The sequence below is a fragment of the Myiozetetes cayanensis genome, unplaced genomic scaffold (genome assembly GCF_022539395.1).
Source record: "Myiozetetes cayanensis isolate MyiCay16 unplaced genomic scaffold, myiCay2020 scf1, whole genome shotgun sequence".
NCBI lineage: Eukaryota > Metazoa > Chordata > Aves > Passeriformes > Tyrannidae > Myiozetetes > Myiozetetes cayanensis.
Genome location: NW_026086604.1, coordinates 42,472,829 through 42,494,907, shown reverse-complemented (window position 1 = coordinate 42,494,907; position 22,079 = coordinate 42,472,829). Strand labels below are relative to the sequence as shown.

Genomic DNA, 22,079 nt, shown 5'->3' with positions numbered 1-22,079 from the left:
TCCATAAAACCCTCCACAGCTACTGTTGTGCTGTAGTAAACTTTCCTTTGGCCTAGTATCAGCGAACAAACCTTCAGCCCAAGAGAATCTGGCATAACAGCAACTTATCTGCATAACATGTGCATGGTTGTAGAGCTGACATTTCCCTCCTTTTCCAATACCTAAGGAAGTGGGAACAGGCAACCTGCAACCTACAGCGCAGCATTGTTTTTACCTCTAATTTTCTCCCTACCCAATAAAATGCCTCAGAGACTTTCTGCAAAGCAGGAATATTTGTGCATGGTCTTGCACTTAAAAGCATATCCAGATTATAATTGAATACTTCTCTCCAAAACAAAGATAATAGGGCCTGGGAAAATAATGTTTTAGGTGAATGTCTGCTAGAGACAGGCAAGCTGTCTGGCAACAAATTCTTTGGGGAAACACAGCTCAATACTCTTGCTGAAGGGGAGCAAGTGAAATTACAAGACAGGGAAAAGTAATGTGTCTTGAGAGGTTAAATGGAAAAGCCTGACTGCTCCTCTCAATTATCCCAATCTTACTTCGTGAATTCACCGTCTAAGAAGTGCTTATTTCCAAATTATATTGAGATAAGAAAGAGGATAAGTCAGTGAAATTACTAAATGAAAACCAACCCTTTTATATAATCCATGCAACCCAACCAATTTAGCACAACAAATTCCGTACACATTCAACATATCATGAAAATAGTGTCTTTAATATACAGTTTATATACTTACAATACACGGTTTAAATTTGTTCATATACATTACAGGGATATTTATTTGCACCTGGTTTAAATAATAACTTGCCTTCAGCCTTTTACACAAAAGCCCAAAACAGCACAGAATTCCACCAAAACCATGCTTCGTTTTATAACGGAAATGTACTAAGCCAAAATTCTGGGGCTTCCTCTTTTTTTTTCCCAAAGTGTTACTTTTTTGACATATCTAAAGAGCTAAGAACTAACATATTTTTAATATAATTCAGAAGATTGTCCAAGTCAAGAGAATCACTCTGCAGATTTTCACACTGGAAATTTGGTTGTTATGCACAAAAATGGTAAAGTCTGAACAACTCCTGGACTATTAGGAGTTTAAAACATAACAAAACGAAGAGTCATTTATTGCTAGGTCTCACCAAGGGGCCTGCATTTCCCCATTGCCCTGCCATCCCTAATACAGCGAATAAAAAGGATGATCCCCTCATGCTGATTAAGATTTCATCTGTACCTTCTGGCTTGTATATGGGCACGCTGCAGCTTCAGAGAGAGAGAAAGAGGAGCCAGGAGAGCTGGGCTAAGCCATAGTCCTCTCACACAGGGCTGGTGTTTGGCTTTTTAAGTAGCATGGTGTACCCCCTGCCTGGCCAGCAGGCAGGACTTTGCTGACCTGTGTTGCAGGCAGGCACCACGCTGGGCAGCACACAAGTAGCTGGTGCCAGAGCAATTTATTTAGTGGGAGGACAATCAGGGAGTTGATTCAAGAAGAAAACCTAGGAGAAAACACTTCAATTATTTATAGACAGGTTTGAAACACAGTGCCTTTTGAGACAGCTTCACTATTTGTGCTGTTTCCCTTGGAGCTGTTGTTGTGGAATGAAGTCCATTAAAGTGGCAAGTAAAATTGGTGTATTAGAAAAACCCTTGTGTAATACACAGTTACTTCAAACCCTTGCTTCTAGCTGCAAAGAACACTTCAAAATACATTGCACTTCTAAATTTGGATGGACCAAATGTTTTCTGTCTAAGTTTCTAGCCATAGGCAATTTTTACAATACGGCAAAAATAAGAATGCAAATATGCACTTTGAGTTGATTTCAATACAGCTTTGGTTAGCCAGGCAGGCAGCAATACAAAGATTCTTAATCCTAGGCACAATGAGCATTTAAAGGAAACCAGAATTTTCCCTCAAGTTTTCCTCTTCATCCCTCCCCTGCCCAATTTTGTGTCCACCTCCAGAAAAGCCTCCATGCTAGAATCGAGCTTGCACTGCTGAAGGCAGCATCAGTTCTTGTGCCTCCACATGACTGTTGCATAGAAAGGACGTGTTCCCTGGTGCAGGGCAAAGAGACAGCTCCATACAGAATGACATGCCCTATTTTTTGCTACCAAAACCCCAGACAAACAAAAACCTCAAGGACAACATACAGCTCAGACACCGATAACCAAATAAGCACCAAAGACCTTACATTTATTTAATCTGAGGAGAGAAATCCAAGGTTAGGACTGGCCTATTTTAGTAGACTGCCTCAAAAAACTAGAGATTTTAGGCCCTCTCTGGCACGTGTGTGTTGTTTGAACTCAATGGCTACAATCTCTGCTAGTAGACAAAATGGACCAGACTTGCTCTCAGGCCCCAGGGACAATCAACACAACTCCCATCAACATGGCTGAACTCCATTATCCTCCAAAACCAGACTGCTTTTCCCCATTAGCTGACCTCTGAGCTGTGCTTGGGAGTTGCCATAGCCTGGCTACCTATCAAAAGGTACTCCTTTCCATAACCCAGGATCAAAAGGTCAAGCCACCACACTCCAGCTGCCCAGTGTGCTTATCACTCTACTGATTTCATCAGAGCAGATACTTCAGTCCAGCCTGGGCATCACAGCAGGTACATCGACACTGCAGTCGTACAATTCACAGAACACAAAAGTTAGGAGCACCTAAATCCCCAAAAATGGCTTCGAAAATTAAGGTGATGAGTGGCTAAGGGCAAAAGAAAAGTTTAAACGCTAACACATGATGCATAAAAATAAGTAAGCAGTGCCAAGCCAGAACACGGTAAATGGAAGGACATCAGTAGCAAGTTTGCAGTTAGAGGTTCTGGCTGTACTTCTGCACACAGGCTCTGTTTCTGCAACCAATGCACATTTCTGGGCCTTTCAGTGGCCAGTTGCATTTTGATCTATGCATATACAGTGTTAATGCAGCACAGTCATGAATGCAAATTCCACCAGGCTGTTTGCAAGAATAACCACTCCAAGCAGGTGAGAAAAGATAACACAATAGGTGTCCATCCATAGTCAAACAACACTGTTTTCTCAGGGACGTTACTATCCTGGGAGGGGGGTGGTGTTTGCAGTATTTAATGTGAATATTACCAAGACTACAACCTCTTTTTTTTTTTTTTTCTCTTTGAGATATTTTAGGGTTTTTTACCTGGAATTAACAAGCCAAGCAAAACAATGAAAAGTACCTGACATTTAAGATTTGGTCCTTTTAAAATTTGAACACTCATTTGACACAGTCAGGGTTAAAAGGCAATTGATTTCAACTTGCATGTATCTACCAATAGGCATACACATCTGAATAGTATTTGAATTGGATTTTGTCTTACTTGCAGCTAGAATATTTTAGGATGCTAATTCAAAAGCATCCAGAGAAAGCTATTGATCTGTTGCTAAAAGTCAATACATTACAAAAAAGAGTAGGATTATGAACTCTTGGGGTTTTCTATTGTGGTATTTGTTGGCTTTCTAGTACCCATAACAATCAGGTTTTGCTCCCTGGTTGGGAACTGGTGGTTTGCATTATTGCAAGACAAATAATACATTTTGGCTTTGGTATGGAGACATGACATGAAATTTGCCTCAACTACAGAAAACGCTATTTGCAAATAAATTCTTTTTAATGAGTCAATATGGTTGAGAAAACAGGGAAAATCAGTCTCCTATTTTTGTTACCACTCTGTATTTTTTCCTGATGCTTGCACGATGTGCCCTACAATGGAAAGATCTTTTTTCTTTTTCTTGTACATCAAAAAGAAAGGCAGGTGATGGTGTTCCCTTGGACAGGGCTCTGCTCAGCAGCAAGTAAAGGTGAAGTTGCTCTAGCATCCTAGACCTGCTCGAGCTCTGACCACCTGAGGATCCTGCACATTCACACTGGTTGAGAAGGGACACCATGGATTGTTTCCTGAGGACCTGCACGAATCTTTGAATCCAGTATACAAAGTCAGGGGATGCCGGGGTTCTTTAGACATATTTCAGAGAGCTCTGCCAACTACAAGAAATCTGCAAAGGACTATCGGAAGTTAATCCTACTCCTAGCCTTCTGAGCAGTTAAATTTGAGAGATTTCCAGGGGCAGAGTAATGCCCCTTACCATCTCTGTGCTCCCTTTAAACTGCTACTTCCACGTGACATCTACTGCAGTGAGTTTTCGCAGCTGGACAACTGAAATTAGCCCATCCTTTGATGCTGCAGTCCCTCCCATTTGACGCCCACCGCAAACCAGACCAGGTGAACTGACAACATGACAAGCATTTCCTGTGGCATGGCCCAAAACCTCACTTAGCCCATTCTCCAGCCATGCTGCGTTTCTGATCCCTCCCACCTCGCTAATGCTTCAGTTCAAAGGCATCCTACAGGAGCAATACTACCTTCCCACACAGATCCGGCGGCAGCAACAGGATAGCAGACTGAGTGAGTTTTCACATGATCCTAACAGCAGTAGAGGAAACACAGAGGGTTGTTACCTTCCACCACAGCAAGGGCTCTGCTAGCAGGCTGCTGCTGCAGGCAGGATCTGCTGAGAAAAGGTCTGTGCACCGAACTGCCTTTCCCATGAGAAAGCTGCACGACCAGAAGTCATGCTATTTACTCCAGTCATCCGACTACAAAAGCAACTTTTGAAATCTACAGGTCATAAACTTTTAATTGGCCAGGGCAGAGTGGCTCAGTAGAAAATCCCCCTTCTCCCTCCCCTCTGGGCAACGAGCTGACTCTTGTTTTAAAAACATTTAACTCTTTTTGCTCAAAGTAACATGGAAAACGCATCCATGTTACAGATAGTCAGGAAGATACTGTTAATAAAAATAATGCTGCAAGAATAGTGTATTAGTGGCACTTCACAGCAGTTCTTAATAAACATTTTCAGATGTAGTGTCAAAACCAATGTTTTTGTTTATCTGAACATGCTTTTTGTTAACAGAAATGGAAGAAAAGTCACAGCATGTTGACAAATATTATTTGAACAGAAATAATCCTGTAAGAAATACATTTTTTTTTGCAGTTAACACAAAACTGTAAACTGGATTGGTGTGTGTCTTTCAGCATCAAATTGTTCAGTAATAAATACGACTAAGTCTTAACAGACTACGGAGTAGAAGTTCCCTTAGTGTCCAGTTTTTAGCAGCTGTTGAATGTTCAGGGATGCACAAGGCACACCTCTGCAGATTCTCTACCTTTATTATTGACATAGGAAAAAAAAAATCCGTTCACCACTCAAAAATGTTTATCTGCATAGTAAGAATTTGTCTACTACTATTTACAGGAAGAATTTTTAGTGCAAAAAACAGGAAGTGATGTATTAGCTGAAGTGTATTGAGCACACCTCGTACAGTTTCACTAATAACTAGTCAAGCATCACATCTTGGGCCGCCAGCCATTAATGAACTGTAGTATTTTCTTAACCTGCAATTTGCTTAGCTTGAAGTCTTCTGATAGGATTTCTTCTGTAAGCTGAACCAGTAAATTGCCATCAATCTTCTCTGTAACAAAAAATGATATGACATCTTCAGACAGACCAATAAACCTCAACGATTTAGACACTTCCTCTATCGAGAGTCCAGAGAGGTCCGTGGGCGGCTGCCAGGGAGAGCCATCCCCACAAGATCGCGGTGCTAACTGGAGGTGGAGCGGAGATGAGAAGGGATAAGACACAGAGAACGTGTCCTGCATGCCCTTTTTAACGAGATACTGATCTTCCAGGAGGTCTGGAGAGCCAGTTTTTGACTCCTCCTCGGCACCATCTATTTTCAGTGGTAAAGGACACATGTCTGTAACTGTTTTATCTTCACTTGACTTTGGTGCCCGAGGAGGTAAGGCAGGGCACGAGTGGCTCTGCTTTGTGTTGCTGACTCCCAGAGTCTTCTCATCAGTGCAGTCTAGAGAGTAACTTGCTGACTTTGGACAGCTGGAGATGGTGTTTGTGAACTCTGCTGGAGTCAGTGGGGAGTACCCTGCTGGGAGCTCACACCCATCGAAGTCAAAAGTCAAAGGTGCTGGACAGTTTCTCTTTGGCGTACCTGGAGTCTTCTGTCTGGGGTAACTGTAGCTCCTGCTTGGATCGAGCAGGAAATCACTCCTATTCAGGCCTTCAGCAGTTCCTGAAAAATGGTTTGGCCAAGATAACCTCGAAGGCAGAGCTTCAGCTGAGGGGCTTCCCAAAGGCGTCACGCTCTCAGGTTCTTTGGATTCAGTTTTCATCATGTTACAAGGGTAGCAGGAAACAGGTGTGCTCTCAGACGGGTTGGTGTTGTCGCTCTCTGTTACACTACTTAAGGAACAAAGCAGAAAGGATGTTGTTAGTATGAAAAAATATGGCATTTGAATAAACTCATAAATCATCTGACAGAGTCAGAGGGTGACTGTCACAAGGAAAGAATCTTCTTTCCTTTGGCAGAGCTTTTCATATTTGAATTAACACATTTGAATTAATGCATCGACAGTTCTTTTACCCCTTCTACAAGCCTGACAAGATGCTGATATACCCAAAAGCCTCACGTCTTGGTTTTTCAAGCTTGTTAAAAAGTAGATGTCTCAATTCAGCTCTGTGTCATCTCACAAATACTCAATTTCTCACTGTTGAATTCCTGAGGGATACCACCATGGATAAGAAACAGCTTCACTTATACTAGAACACGTTAGAATCCAGTATTTTTTATTTTTATACCACAGATGTGTCACGGTATGCAAAAGCTCTTAACAGAGCAGGTCACCATTGCACTAGACCACGTGCAGCAGTGCACAGACAGAGAGTAAGTTCATGCTTACTGCCAAAAGAATAGTTTTACCTGGAAGGGTAGGCAGACTAAGCTGTATGTGTGGAAGTATAAGGCTTTATATAAGCTTACCCCACAGTAACCTTTTTACGCATCCATATCTTTAAAAAGCTTTGACAAGAAATACCTGCTCTTCAAAGGCACCTAAAGAGAGTTACCCTGACCTACTTCCAGGTGCTAAACTAAGCTGAGCTTGTCCGAGGGAACGGATGGTTTATATCCAGGTGTTCCCATGAGACAGAGATGCCAACAAAAGCACACAGCATGTTATCAAAAGCAAATGTTTGCTGCTTTTATGCTACTTTCTAAAAGGAAGTTTGAAAGATTGTACGGTCTTTGGAATTTTGGCCAACTAAGCCAGAACACTGGAGAAACAATTAGCAGATTTATAAATCCTTACTCAACACAACAGATGGAAACGAACAGTCAGAAAAAAATGGTTTAATTAGTCACCTCTCTCTCCTGAAAACCAGCTACTCAAGAAAGAAGCTCAATAGTCATGCCATGACAGCTCAGTGAAAACTGCTTGAGAACTGTAGCAACTTTCACAAAACCAGCACAGTTTTGAATGAATTGGCACAAAATTACTTCCCTGTGTGCTTACAGGGAGTCAAGGGAGGAAGCCAATCTGGACTTGCCATGTAAAAGCGTCTCTAATTTGTATTACTGGAAAATATCAGCCCCAACAGATGCAGTTTCCCTCTATCTAACTATCCCTCAGCCTCCACTCCATGCCTTCCAAGCTTTTTTCCTGTTATGTCACTAATACAAGTCTGCCAGGTAAAGCAGCTCAATGTTTACAATAGCAGAGATGTGGTTGTTTTCTCCCCTCAACAAGGATACACCATCAACTGATCATTTTTGGCTGCTTAAAGACCACTTGGTGTAATATACACAGTGGAAATCATTTTTCACAAACCAAGCCATCCAGGCTGCCCAATTTAGAGGAATCAGTCAGTGAGGTGTTGTCAGCAAGTAACTGTATAGAGGAATTAAATCAATTGATGCTGTTTCTGTTCTCTAATTCAGTATTAGAACTGGCAACAATTAATGACTGAAAAGATTAACAGAATTACTGAAAACTGACAAAATAACATTTTCAAAGCGTTTCCTTATTCGTCCTCCACCAAAATTAACTCTCTGGGACTCAGTACCAAAGGGTTTAAGAGAAACCCCAAATATAGATGAGCCATTTTTATAGGCAGATAAGGACAAATCATACTGTTCTTTATTTGTGTTTAAAATATTGGCTGCAATCCTTCACAATCCAGAAAATAAGATCACTGAAATAAATGGCAAAGCAGCTTCACCAGTAATCTGATTGCTCCACACATTGCTAACTTTCTAGTAGCTTCCTCTGCAGCACCAGCTCAGTTTTACCAAAATGGAGGCATCTGGTCTGGACCCAAGCTGGAGATGGATTCCATGCAAATACTGTGAAGTTCAAGGCAAATCACTGAATCGCAGAACTGTTTAGGTTGGCAAAGACCTCTAAGATCATCAAGTCCAACCATTAACCCAGCACTGCCAAGTCCACCACGAAACCATGTCCTGAGGTGCCACATCTGCACATCTTTTAAATACCTCCAGGGATGGTGACTCCAATACTTTCTTAGGCAGCCTATTCCAATACTTGACAGCCCTTTCTGTGAAGACGTTTTTCCTAATATGGAATATAAACCTCCCCTGGTGCAACTTGAGGCCATTTCCTCTTGTCCTCCTTCCTGCTTGTTACGTGGGAGAAGAGACTGACCTCCACCTCTCTACAACCTCCTGCCTTCCTGAGAAACTTCACTTTGGTTTCCCTGGTTTCTTGGAAGGCAGATGTATTCTTAGCTACAAAGTGAGTAAGCAGCATTTGGTGGGCCCCAAATGCTGGGAGGTCTTATGCTGAGCCTCCTGTGGAGTAAACCTTGACAGAACTACCCAACAGGCTTTCATAAAAATAAGCAGGCAGCCTTGATCTAGAGTGATCATTGCCAGACACACAACAGCTAAGCTGCAAATGTGCAGTATGGCTTAGAAAGGCAATTCCAGCACAAGATATTATACCAACTGCATCCAGGCTGAAATGATTTTAGTGGTTTTTCAGATGAATTTGTCATATCCAGCATTTTGTTGCTGAAGTGGTACCAAAAATAATAGCAACAAGACATCCAAGGCAAAAAGGAGGTGAGGCTTCAGAAGCTGCATACATTTTCTAAAGTCAAAGGAAGAACACTGCATTGTTGGAAAAGCTATGCAGCCACATAATTCAGAATTTACTGTCAACTTTCAACTAGCCTGAGTGGATTTTCCAGTTTGTGGGTTAGGTTTGTGCTGAAGTGTGTTTGATCTGGAAGTCATCTGGTCTCCTTCTGGTACACCTCACTTTGCACTCAGGGGTGTCTGGTGGCTGCTGGCCTCTGTGTCGTACATCACACCCACCCCGTAGGTTCACATATAGTTGGCACATTTCTGGATTACCACACTCTTTTTGTGTCCCTGGTTATCAGAGCTGGCTGCACTGCATGCATGTAGCACTGAAATCACACCCAAAACACTATCTTTGGGATGGTCTGATTTCAAGATTCAAGCCTTTCAAGAATCATACAGAACTATGCAGGATTTTCCATTTAGGCAGCCTGTGTCACTTAAGAGTGATATTATCTATAGCAATATGTGCAGGTATTTAATATAAATTGCTATGTCCTACCTAGTAAAACAGAGTTTCTGCTGGAGCTTTGCTTCCCCTTTGAATTTTTAAGAATAACTTGACAGGTTAGCCCATTTTACAAGTCAGCGAGTCTGACACGGTACCGTGCCTTAGAAACGAGCGCCTTCAAAAAGCATACTGCTAAATTTAACTTCCTCAAAAAGTGCTAGTGCAGTGCTCTCACAGATCAAACACATACATGTTGTGCAGTCCTGAAGAGTAGTAGGACAGAGTAGGGCTGGGAGAGCGGGTCTGCTGTCGTGCAGGTTTGACCGTACGAGGAGGGATGGAAGGACTGGTGGAGGACGGCTTTGAACTCCGTGGTGGGACCGGGGGAGCGTTCAGGAGTCTGCATTCCTCTTTTACCTGGACAAAAGAAGAATGTGTAAGTAAGCGGCAAGAAAATCTGGACAACAGTCAGCAGCCAACAGGCAGCAGTCTCAATCAGACGACACACATCTGGTTCTGCCTTATTCTTTGAAAGGAAATAATTAAAAAAGGGAGAAGAGAAAAATGAAAAAGTATCTACAATTGCAACAGTATGTAGCTGTCAAAGAAGTCCAAAGGAACACTTTGCCACTAGCAAAGCTACTACCAATCTTTCTTAGGGTGCATTTCAGTAGTTTGATATCCAGTCATTTAAAAAGTAGCAACTATGAAACAATCTAAAAGAACATTCCAGTAATACAGAAAATCAGACAGACAGTTCCTGATATTATACATTATATTATTGTCCGGAGCAATTCATTAGGTCTAAACTTCATTAGTATTATTTATTTAGATGTAATAAACCAAGCTTATGTAATGAAAAGACCTCAGTAGACTTCAGTGTTTCCTGACTTACTTCACCAGTGATACTCAGCTACTCAGCTCTAGGACAATTCCCAGCCTCCCTCCTTCAGGAATAGTACATGCACCTTACATTTACCAGCTGCTGGGATTCAAACTTGGAGCTTCAGTCCTTCTGTGGCTGCCAAAGCAGTACAGGATAAGGTTGTACAAGATGTACAAGTGGAAAGGTTTGGGCAGAAGAGCCTGTTCAAATAACGCCCCCAATCAACAGGTCTGCTCTGTGCAGCCAGACAGTCTTACAGCTTAAAACACACATTGCTTACCTGACATTTAGTTTGATCTGTCTAGGTAGGAGAAAAATGTCAAGCTCCATCCCCATGGAAAAAATTATGGAATTAAGAACTTAATCTCATCAGGACATATTTGGGAGAGCAACTTTATTTAGAAGGGCTAGAGGTTAGCAAGGCTACTGGGAATTAGGCTGCCAGGTAGGATTTTTAATGACTCGCCTGCCCCTGGGCATGAGGAGGAGACCTCTATGTTCTCCTTGTCTGAAATGCAGTCTTAGATGCATCAGAAAAGGGAAATTATTTCTGTGGTTGAAAGTTACAGTTTATTTTTAAATTTTACAACACTGCAGAACTAAAAGTTATCTTAGCAGTTCTGCAGCACATAATTAGCAATTAAAGTGATTTAATTTATTTAACAACAAAATAAACATGGAACCTTTTGCAATCAATTTCAGTGCTTTCAAAATGCAACAACCCATTTAGTACTTTTGTGAAATGGAAAATTGGTGACTAGGACACTGTAGTACATTTTTTCCCTAATTCAAAACAAGTCAAAATTACAGGAAATGCCCAACAGCATAAAACACTGAAATAAATCTTGCTCTAAGGGTTCTTATTTGCTCTTTCAAGGAAAAGAAAAAAAAAAAAAGAAGAATCAATTTTATTCATGTTTGTTATTGAATTCAGGCATAAAACTCTTCAACCATTTTAGTGCCGTGCCCCAAGAACGCCTGAGGACTTTCTTTTCCCCCCCAAGTCAGACTACGCAAAGTTAATACTGCGTGCTACTGAATATATATTCATGGGGTTAGAGAGACCGTTCAGGGGAGCTCTTTAAGCACAGCAGATGGCCAAAGGGTTAAAGGGATTCTTTCCTGGGAAGACTGCTGGCATTCAAAGGTGCTGGCATAACAAACTATGCCAAACTCCCTTGCTGGCCTAGATTGCAGATGAGAACAAGGCCATAAATAATACTGGTTTGCAGTCCCAGTTGGTCCCTGTCACAAGACACAGTTGCAGCTGCCTGTGAAAAAACACAGGAAACCCAGCAGGGGAATAAAAAGGGGAGATTTTGCAGGTGAAACTGATAAGAGCAAGGGGAAGCTTCAGAAGAGAGCTGCCCTCTCTAGGTCCAAGAGAACAGCAATGAAATAAACAGGGAGACGAGTGGAACAGCCACGGTGCAACATGACCATCACTTCAATGGCTGCTGCTCTTAGGAGGAAATACTCCTTGGCCTAGAAGCAGCAGATGCCATACAGCTGTCAGATATAGATAAAACACATTTACACTGCACAAGCTGAGGCTTCTATTCAACACTGTCTGAGCTTTCCCATGCTACAACCCTCCTTCCTGCGACCTGGGAATGGTGATCCCTTTCTGATGGCGTGAGGTGCTATGTAGATTTTAAGACCTCCGCTCCTTTTCTCTGCTGTCAGCCCAAGCCCTGCCTGCACTCCCTGGGCCCTGGGGTGTCACTTCTGAATTTGGGCATCACAGGTGCTCGTCTCAGTGACCACTTGAGAGGCTGGCAGGATAAAACCTGTCCCGTCACTGGCATGACCGCCGAGTGCATCACAGAGCAGTCCGGTGCTCCTTGCCCACAGGAGCCTGAACTTCCGGCTCACTCCATCAGGGATGTGCTTTATGTCAAGCAGTAAAACAGCCTCTGATTTTATGCAAATTAGCATTTGGGGACTGAAGCAATTACTACTTTGCAGGCCTTAATTCAGAGGTCATTCCCCCCTCCCCTACCTTCTGCTTTCACTTTACTTGAATTTTATGACAGGTATTTAGAAAACATATGAAATATCAGAATGCTTCATCCTGCTGGAGAGAAGAAAATCACAACAGCTTCTGAAATACCCAGATGTCTTTTTCTCTCCCGCAAACAGCTCCTGGACACACATTTTAAATTTAGTGCATGCAAAAATACAATTGCCAGCCAACCTTTACACAGAAACACTATGGAATATCATTCTAGAGGCAGTGATGACTAAACCACATGTTCATCAGCAGCTTCTAAGATCTACTTACTCTATAAATACCTACATGGAAACCATGCAAACATCTCCTCGGCCCCAGCCCACGAGTGAATTCAGTAGGTCTCTGATAGTCATTCTAAATGTGTTCCAGGAAGCCATAAAAGCGAGCCTAAATTATTATAATCTGTGGAAATGTAGGGGTTTAATTTTGTTTTATTTTTAATGGGGTTATACCCCCTGCCCACCTCTAAATGCAAGCTAATATCTTTAGCAGAAATTATTTCTCCACTATGGCTAGAAAGCAATACTGAAATTGCTGACAGCACTCACACATTACCTCAGTAATGTAAGATACATATGACAAAACTGCACAGTTTCCAAAATAACTTTAAAAGGCAACACACACATCTATCCCAAATGTCACCCTGCTGCCTCCAAAAGGGAGTCACTATGCCATGAGGATTCCCCAGGCATGACGCTCCACACCAATTCTGTGCAGGTGCTTCCCAGCTCTCCCAGTACCCCACTGCTTCAGGCAGGACACAAGGCACTCATTCCTCAGGGTGATCCAGGCGGTCACCCCCAAGCCAGAAGGGCTGCCTTCCTCCCCCACCATCCACTCCCCGGTGCTGGCTCTGGCACTCCTTTGACCCCGTGCTGAAGCAGTTCAGCTCACAGAAATTAGCAGGAAACTAATCATTTTCCAGATCCAGACCTGGCTGCCTGCCCAGGCACAGGAGTGCCAGAGCCAGCACAAAAGAGAAGCCAGGACCATGTGGCTGGGAAAGGAGGAGGAGGAGGGTGGGACCAGCCCCACACCAGCTAACATCAGTGTAGGCTGCCAGGGAGTCTCATCCCAATATGGTACTGCTGGGAACTTGTCCAAGAGTCTGGACAAAGTGTCAGTGCATACCTGACCTCAGAAGCAAGGAAGTGCTCCTGGGTTCCTGCACTCAGACACTGCACATAAACACTCTTTGCTAAGAAGACACAATGTCTTGACTTTCCTGGCTGCTGAAGCTGCTGCATCCGCTTTTCAGGGAAGTTTTAGTGGCACACTGTAAGGGTTGCAGTTGGGTATTTCTTTCATGCCTGCATCATGTCCTCCTCCCCTCTCCTTGCTGCACTTCTCCAGCAGACGCAGAGCCTGGCCAAGAGGGATCCCCACGGCAATTTGCCGCAGGCTAACCCAGCATGAGCAAATACAACTTAGCTTTCAACCAGACTGGGACCTGACTCATGATGGAAAGGCTATAAAGGTATGGGATCACCATGTTTTGCTGCAGTTTGGTATCAAATTAGTCTTAGTTTACTGCATACAGCACGCTCTTTAAATTACCATAGGGTTTGCAAGCAGATTTATATTTTTTTTTAATTCCAGAAAAAAACTGCATAACAAATTTATGAAGTAATGATATCCACCAAGATTCATGTTATATAAGTATATATCATTTACATTTTGCTAAAGACTCCTAGACACTCTTTCCTGAGGGAGTATTTTTTTTCCTTGCTTTTTTTAAAAAAAAAAAACCCTAGCTTTTAGGACTATGTCAAGAGACCACATGAGGGGTGGTTTATCCAGCCAGTCCACATAAGCTCCTGTTAAAGCATATTCATACTTCTGTCTCTTAAGACTCCATGACATTTCAGATTTGGAGAAGTGATTTCTCCCATGAGTTTTCATTAGAAACCCTAGGCCAGGAAACATGCTCTGTTTGAGTCCTTTAGAAGGCTCATTTATCAATTCTGCAGAGTTCCTATTTAAACACATTTTCTTTCAATAAGCAGTATGGAGCAATTAGTTTAGGTCTGGTTTGATAAGTTCCCTTGAGAAGAATGACACTTAACAGCCTTCAAAATCTGACATAGAGAAGATGATCTCTCAGTAACAAACACTTCATATCCATAAAAATTCGATCTGTCCTCATTATCAGGGCCTGTTAATTGAAGTTGCACTAAGGTCATATGAGACAGTTCCGAGTGGAGTCATGACCCACACACTTTGGCCACAGAAAATACGAGAAAACATGGAGACCACATTAAGAAATGATGTGGAAAGCAAGAGAAGGAAGCGACTCAGTAATTCTTAGACCTTGTTTGCATGAGCAAAAAAATTCAATAAACATCACCTGAAAGTATCAAGCTAAACTACTAGACCAGTAATATTAAATGTTAAATATAATTTTTTTCTGGTGACTTTAAGACATGACTTACACGTGTAGGAAGCTAGCTGAAGTTGCGCATCTTGCCAAGTCTCACCATTTCCTTGCCCTGTATGTGCCCTTCCCCCCTTCACCAAGTCTTCCCTAAAAAAAAAACCCCAAGCAAACTCTTCACCACCTAAAAAAAGAAACAAACTAACACAAATAACCCTGACTTACTGCTTCTGATTTGGGAGGCACTGGAGGTGGAGGTAGGGAAACATCTGAAGACTTTGTGGTTGCTCCGACAGTTGCAGGCACAGGAAGAGACGCAGTACCACACTTTGATCGGAAAGACCCCCTGTAGTTGTCACACTTGTTCTTCTCACTTAGTGAGCAAGAGAGAGGCTGGTCACCACCCTTTCCAGACCCTTGGTCCAACCAGAGCTCTTCGTAAGGAAGTTCTGGCTTTGTAGGCAGAAACATAGATTCTTCGCTAACTTCAGGGAAAAGGTAATCGCTGCCACTGTCTCCAGACTCCTGGTACTGAAGAGCGTCGTGAGAGAACAGGGCCCACTCGTTACACAAGTCCCTGCAGCCGTGGAGGTTCACCTCGCTGTTCCCATGCAAGTTGTTTCCGTAGACACACACTGAAAGCCGGTGGAAGGACTGGGTGAGCTCATCCCGCGCGTAGCTGAGGGAGTTTGGCACGTGGCTGTGCCCTGTGCATCGGCTCTTCTTCGGGCTCTTGCAGTCCTCATTCCAGTCAGTTTTCACATCTCGCACGGCACGGGAATACTCATCTATGTCAAACTGTTCCTGGCATATATTAAACCAGTGCTGGATGAGGGATTCGTGCCACAGCTCCCCCTTCACCAAACTGTCAGGTAGAATAAACTTCGGAAGTGTCAAGTGCAAAGGAAAATGCATGGGAATAATTTTGTTTCCGCGAAGCACGCAACAAACCACCACAGTCTTGGTTTGAATGTTGACAAACTTGTACCTGTGCCCTTCGCGGATAAAATGCAGGTCATAAGGGTTCCTTGGTGTAGGACTAGGCACAGTCACGTTAACGGGCAGCCTGGTTTTTTCTACTATATTGCGAATCGTGTGCTCACCTTCTTGCATCTGCACCTCCAGTGGGCTGCGGGTGCTAAACTTGCCCTTACACTGGAAAGGAAGACTGATGCTCTCGTTGGTCCTGTGGTTCATGCAGATGAGGCAGGGCATTTTGCCTCTGCCTAGCTTACTAATTGAATTCAGTTTCCCAATTTTTTTGAAGATGGTGTTGAGTCGTGACTTCTCCTTAGAAGACTTTGCATAAAGGATCTCTGCTTGCCCCATTAAAGTGAGCTCATCCCCAGTACTAAGGGTAATGTTGTAAACTTCAGTGTCTTCATTGCATTCACCTGATGCCACCTGCAAAATAACAACAAAAAATTTGGTTTTCCCCCACTGAAGACAATACTTCAAATCATATCAGATCTATTGAGATTGAACTTACAAGACTATACACTGGGGAGAAATGAAAGTAACTCTGAACAGCTGACTGGTTTAAGTGCAAGGTGTTTACCTTGAAGCTCAGCTAGATAACCTTTTTTTATTGTTCTGCATATTCCTGCATCTTACTTGAGAGGATATAGCCACTTGAAACTGCCAAAGAAGGCATGAGAACAAACATAACCATCTTTGAAAGAAAGGGCAAATCCACATATCCCAGCAATTCAAATAGCCACTTGTGTCAGACAGCTATGACAGACCAAATCTGGATTCCCTTGGGTATCTTTTCGCTGCACCCTTGTTTTTGCTGTTTGTTAGAACTTATTTGCCACGCTCTTGAAGGAAGCAAACTTCTTTTACCATCTTCAGCTCCCTGAGGAGAAGAAAAGGTGATCTCATCATTACAGATGAAGCATATCCTTTTGTTATAATCTTTTCCAGGCTAGAGGGAATGACAGATGACATCTATTCCCTGAAGGAGAAGACAAGAATATTGGTCTATCCCATATGCCTAACTCCCCCTCTGCTTTGCTCTCCTAGTCATAGACTTCCTTCCTCATTTTTTGATCATAATTGCAATTTAAGAGATTAAACAACATATGCACAGCCATGTGTGAGCTGGTCTAGTATGGAAATTGCACCAGGGGAAAAAAAAAAAGACAAAACAGATGTCCAAGGCTCATTTGTTCCTGAAGTTATTTCCTTAAGACTGAAATAACTCTTTATAGACAAGATTGCTCTGCTTTGTATTTGACTGGTTTAACATGAAAAGCCCTCTTCAAGGATCTAACAGAACCCACCCAGTCCTTCTGCAGCAGCAGCAGCAACCTACTCATAAAGGAAGGTGCATCAGATAAAAACTACTTGTGTGTTATAGACCACTATATTTGAGAATACTGAACATACTAAAAAAATTGCAAAATGAAAACATATCCTAAAATTGTATATCTTTTCCTCACCTCTGCAACTCTTAAAGACTTCACGGAGCTGCGTGAAGTTCGAAGTCCAGGCTTCAAACTCTGGTATCATCGCTCAATAGCCATTGCATGAAATCAAAGCTGTCATTCCAGTACGTTAATAAGTGACAAGCAATGTGAATAATGTTTCCTCTTGTGAGAGTATTTGTAAAACTGTGATTATCTTCCACAAGCCTCTCAGAGCAATTGCAGGCAGCTCAGGAGAGGTGCCGCCTTAGCACTTGAGGCTCGGGGCTTCCGGAACGGAAGTCATTCAAGCCCTGAATTATCTAAACAAATAGTAATTGGCCTAATCCAGGAAACTGCTGGGATTTAGGGTATGTAATACTCATTCACAGTTTGCACCACTGGCCTGACAGCATTTTGAAACACCACGACACGAAAAAAAAAAAAAAAAAGCACTTGAGGTTTTTTTTTGCTGATAACGCCGGTGTGACGCTCCTTGCTGGTTTCTCCTCAAAGCCTCCACAGAGGGCTGTGTTTGAGCTGCAGCCGTGTAGCCCTGCCTTTGGGGGGGCTGATAAGAGCTGAGGACACACAGGGCCCCTGTTCTCTTTCTGAGAGGGCACATTCTCTAAGAATATTGGTTTATAACATCAACAAGCTCACACATGTCTGCTTTGACAATGCCAGCTACACTGTCAGACGTTTTCACTCGACACAGTAGGATTACAGCTTTTTCTCTCTTCTTGTGGGACACCATCCGGAGCAAGGATGGTGTCACAACCTACAGCCACGGGATCTCCTGCTTGGCCAACTTGCGATTCCCTGGGGATTGACAAACAAACAAGCCACTGCAGAAGGAAATGGTGGGTCAGATGTGAAACCACAGAGGTGACTAAATGGCCAAGCCTCACAACGAAGGTATCGCAAAGCAGCATTTCAAACAGCCGAATAGCAAATGAATGACTTTTAGACTCAACAGGTATGTTTAAAGATAAAATTATTCTGAATTAAAGAAGTCTGTATTTCAGACTAGTTTATTTAAAAAATTCTCCTTTTTTTAAAAAGAAATTTATTTTAAAAAAATACAGTCACAGGATAAAAATGGTTGAAATAAGGCTGAATTTTATTGTGCTGGAACAAAATAAGGATGATGCCATGCTTCCAGTTTGACACTCTGAGAAACATACTGTTCTGCACTCTTCCTTCTAAAAATATAAGGTATCAGTTGCTGTCCAAAATTGTAATACAAACCAGAAAAAGTGAAATGAAAAGTCTAAGACCACACAACTTTATCCACCAAGCTCTGCTCTGGTGATGTTAGGAACGCTGATACATCTCAGCAGGCTAAGTATACTTTAAAATTTAGGTTCTGAAAGTCAAGAAAGTCAAAGAAAATGAACACCTCTCCTTTTGTGTTAGGTTAATTAATTCATTATGTCACGCTAATAAACATTATAAAGCATACATGGTAGGTAAATACATGTTCCAGAATATTAGCAACAGAGATATACCATACATATAATCTATCTCTCTCAATGCACACAGCAATGCACAGATATCACTGAGCTTCTGTTTCTCAGATTACATAGCTGAATGATCCTTGACAAGCTTTGTCCTTGTAGCAATGACATATGAAAATCACGTTTGCTCTGTCTTGTTCACTCAAACATTTCACTTTATCAACACCACTGGGCTTTACACTGCCTTTGGTGAACTTTACAGGGCCTCCATAAGGCCAGGAATGAGTCAAGCATAGCAGTTCCTCAGAACTGATGGGACAAGAGAAAACGGCCTCAAGTTGTACCAGACGAGGTTTAGATTGGATACCAGGAAAAATTTCTTTACTGAAAGGGTTGTCATTCATGGGAAGAGGCTGCCCAGGGAAGTGGTTGAGTCACCATTCCTGGAAGAATTTATAAGACGTGTAGATGCGGAGCTTAGGGACACAGTTTACTGGTGGGACTTGGCAGGCTGGCTTAATGGTTGGTCTTGATAATCTCAAAGGCCTTTTCTGACCTAAATGATTCTATGGTTCAATGCCAAATAGTATACTTAAAGGCAACCTGAAAATGCATATCATAAATTATTCCTAGAAGGCAGAACGGGTAACACCACCAGATCCACCTCTTCCTACTCTCTAAGCTTCCAGCACTGACCCAGCAGGGTTTGCATCTTCAAGCACTCCCTATGCTCTTTCACAGGCCCGCTGAGAGCATTCCCTGGAAACCCTCTGCTTCCTGCTATGCAATTGCTGGCAGGGTGTAGCAGAGCTCTATGCTATTTTATACACTTGGACCTGCTAGTGGCAATTCCCAGCCCCTGCATGTGAAACAGCATATTACTGGTACAGGACAGAGAAGACAGAAGTGCAGAGTGGCAGAGTTAAGGTGGTCCAGATCACAGACTGATGCAGAAATAATCACATATGTTAAATATGTTAGAAACTCATTATAATTCTGAGAAACAGGTAACACCACAGAAGGCAGAAAGCACCTGAGAAGCCTTAATTCAGCTGCATCATGTACCCAGGAGGGCTTTATGCATTGTAACAATGATGTTTCATTCATTGCAAGAATGACTCCTGAAGTTTTACTTTGTCCTTGCCCCTCTTTTGCCCTTCCCTCCCAGTTTTCACTGTCTAGTAATAGTTGAGAATAATCAGTGCTCCTAGTTTTGTGAAAGAAGCAGTGCTTGCCACACTATACCCCAAAGCCATCTAGAAATCACTAACAGATGTTCAAACTGCGCAATTCCTAATGCAGAGGATCCCTAGAACCAGAACTTAGTCCCTGCTGTACTTGCCCTCCCTCTCCCTACTGCCAGATGTTGATCCATACTAACCATTTACTTTTGATGCTAGGATGCTGACCAGAAAGGCTACTGGCTTACAGACACCTCATCAAACATACTGCAAAACAGCAGTGTGTTAAGTCAATATAACGTTTTAAATTTTTAGAGTCATGCAATTTTAGAAGCCAACTACATCTCCTGCAGAAGACAGGCATTAGGAAAGTGACATGTTCTTTTGGGAAAGCTCAAGCATACTGTTTCTTTTGCTTAAGGAAAGGTTAACTCAGAATAATAGATTTGATAACACCTGAGTCAATATCCTGTCCTGGACTCCAATTGTTCTAATTTGTTAAAGTTTGAAGTAGAAGTCTTTAATCACTTGGACACATATGAATACCTTATAAAATTTTTTTACGACTTTATATTGCTTGTTATACCTGCTAGGTTTTATTAGAGTAATGTGAGCATTGCATTCACTTTAAAAACACAAATAGGATTTTTTTTGGTAGAGCTCTTTTTAACTGTGAGGTCTCTGATTCATAGCTACAGCATAAGGTTTTTACTGTAAGAGTCAACTGACCAACCGTAGCACTATATGTATATTTAATATATAATATATACTAAGTATAATTTTTTTTATGAGTCACAAAATGGAAAAATATTTTTAAAATGTAAAACAGAGTCTTCAGAAGAGCTGCTGAATTTAGTCAACTTCCTTGTAAAAGTTCACTCTTTTTTCTGCTAGCAGAACTGATTTCAAAGTCACTATCGCTGCACTTAAAAATGCCACTGTAGGTTACAACCTTCTATATATGCACTTTATGGAAAATCAGGGTGAGTTTGTGAGAGGCATTAGAATTACAATGAGGAGATCAATTTTGCTTCACTGTACTGCATTAACTTTTGTCAAAAACAAACAAACAAACAAAAAAGAGAGCAAAGTTTTCACTACAGATTTATTTCTGGTAAAATGCACACTGTATGGGCCAGCACAGCTTAATCACTATGAAAAGAGGATTATATTTTAAAAGGTAAACAATTCAGGTAACAGAAGTTCACACCAGTCATACAATGACAGGTAAGAGAAGAATCATTATAGGGCAAATTCACTAGCCCACTTCTCTGTTCTGGAAGGTGTCTGCAACACCTTCACAGACTCTCCAGGGAGAGTAAGTAATGTCTTCAAGACAAGAATGTTTTTCTGGAAGACATGAAGGGTCCTGCAACACTAAATGGGCTGGTTTTCAGAGTGTAGGAATTCATGGCTTGTCCAACGTTCAATCTATCAGACAGTATTGTTGCTTTTTAAGAGAACTTTATGTGAATTGTGCTTAATATGACGTGGGGTTTGGTTCCTGGTTTTGTTTTTACGTCTTAGTGCAAATAGCTTCTTGGGTGTTTGTACAGACTGCCATCTGTATGGGACCAGACCAATTGACAGTAAAAATTGACTGCTGTTGCTTCGACAAAAGCTAGGGCCCTGCAGTAGCTCAACTTTCTTAATATTTTTGCTTCTAGAAGTAGAGAATCAAAAATTTCTCATCTTTGTAGCATAATGCTGCTAGGTAAACAAAATTCTTTACAAGCATGCACTGAATATTAATGTAAGAAAGGTTCTCACCTATCTGGTCAGTGAAGAAAGGACAGAATTCCTCTGATCTTCCACCAGGAACAGATTAAATACCTACTGACTGAGTGAAATTCACTTATCCTCGGAACACTCTAAATTGCTGTGCCCGTAGACGCTGCTGGCCACTGGGTACCTGAGGCAACCACTGGGTATCCAAGTGCAGTACTGATGTGTACGGATGCCCAGAGGAGTTACTGTAAGGGGTTTTAGCCACTACAAGAGTTTTATTTAATCTAAAATGTTTGTTTGCTGTTCCATAAAAAGTGACTCCATCTTCCCCTCCCAGCTGTGCTTGATGGCACGTGCCACAGCTGTCCTTCCAACACCCAGCAGGTCCCCAAGCCCTTGCCTCAGCACACTGCCCAGAAAGCCTGCCGAGCTGCAAAGCCATAGGGAAGGAAGGGAGACCCAGCTCCCCTGCCTCCCCAGGACAGGGTGACCAATTTTTCCCTTTAACAACGAATACACAAAGCCAAAACCAAGTAACTCCCCTGGAGAAGAGGAGGCTGTCACAGAGAGAATGCAGTTTGCTGAACGGCAGCACTAGCT

At 42.2% G+C, this 22,079-nt stretch overlaps 1 protein-coding gene across 2 annotated transcripts in view; it reads right to left on the bottom strand.

The window, feature by feature from the left end:
* Positions 1-699: 699 nt before the first annotated feature.
* The window catches only part of GAREM1 (GRB2 associated regulator of MAPK1 subtype 1), a 98,533-nt gene continuing 77,153 nt past the window's right edge, over positions 700-22,079 (bottom strand). The window contains exons 4-6 of one of the 2 annotated variants that reach the window (XM_050307201.1): positions 14,928-16,106; positions 9,679-9,845; positions 700-6,276 (exon numbers count right to left, since the gene is read on the bottom strand). In XM_050307201.1, coding sequence (XP_050163158.1) covers positions 5,367-6,276; positions 9,679-9,845; positions 14,928-16,106 — 2,256 coding nt within the window. In that variant the 3' untranslated portion in view covers positions 700-5,366. Of the gene's footprint in view, positions 6,280-9,678; positions 9,846-14,927; positions 16,107-22,079 lie in introns of both variants that reach the window. The other variant, XM_050307192.1, reaches the window with a different exon arrangement.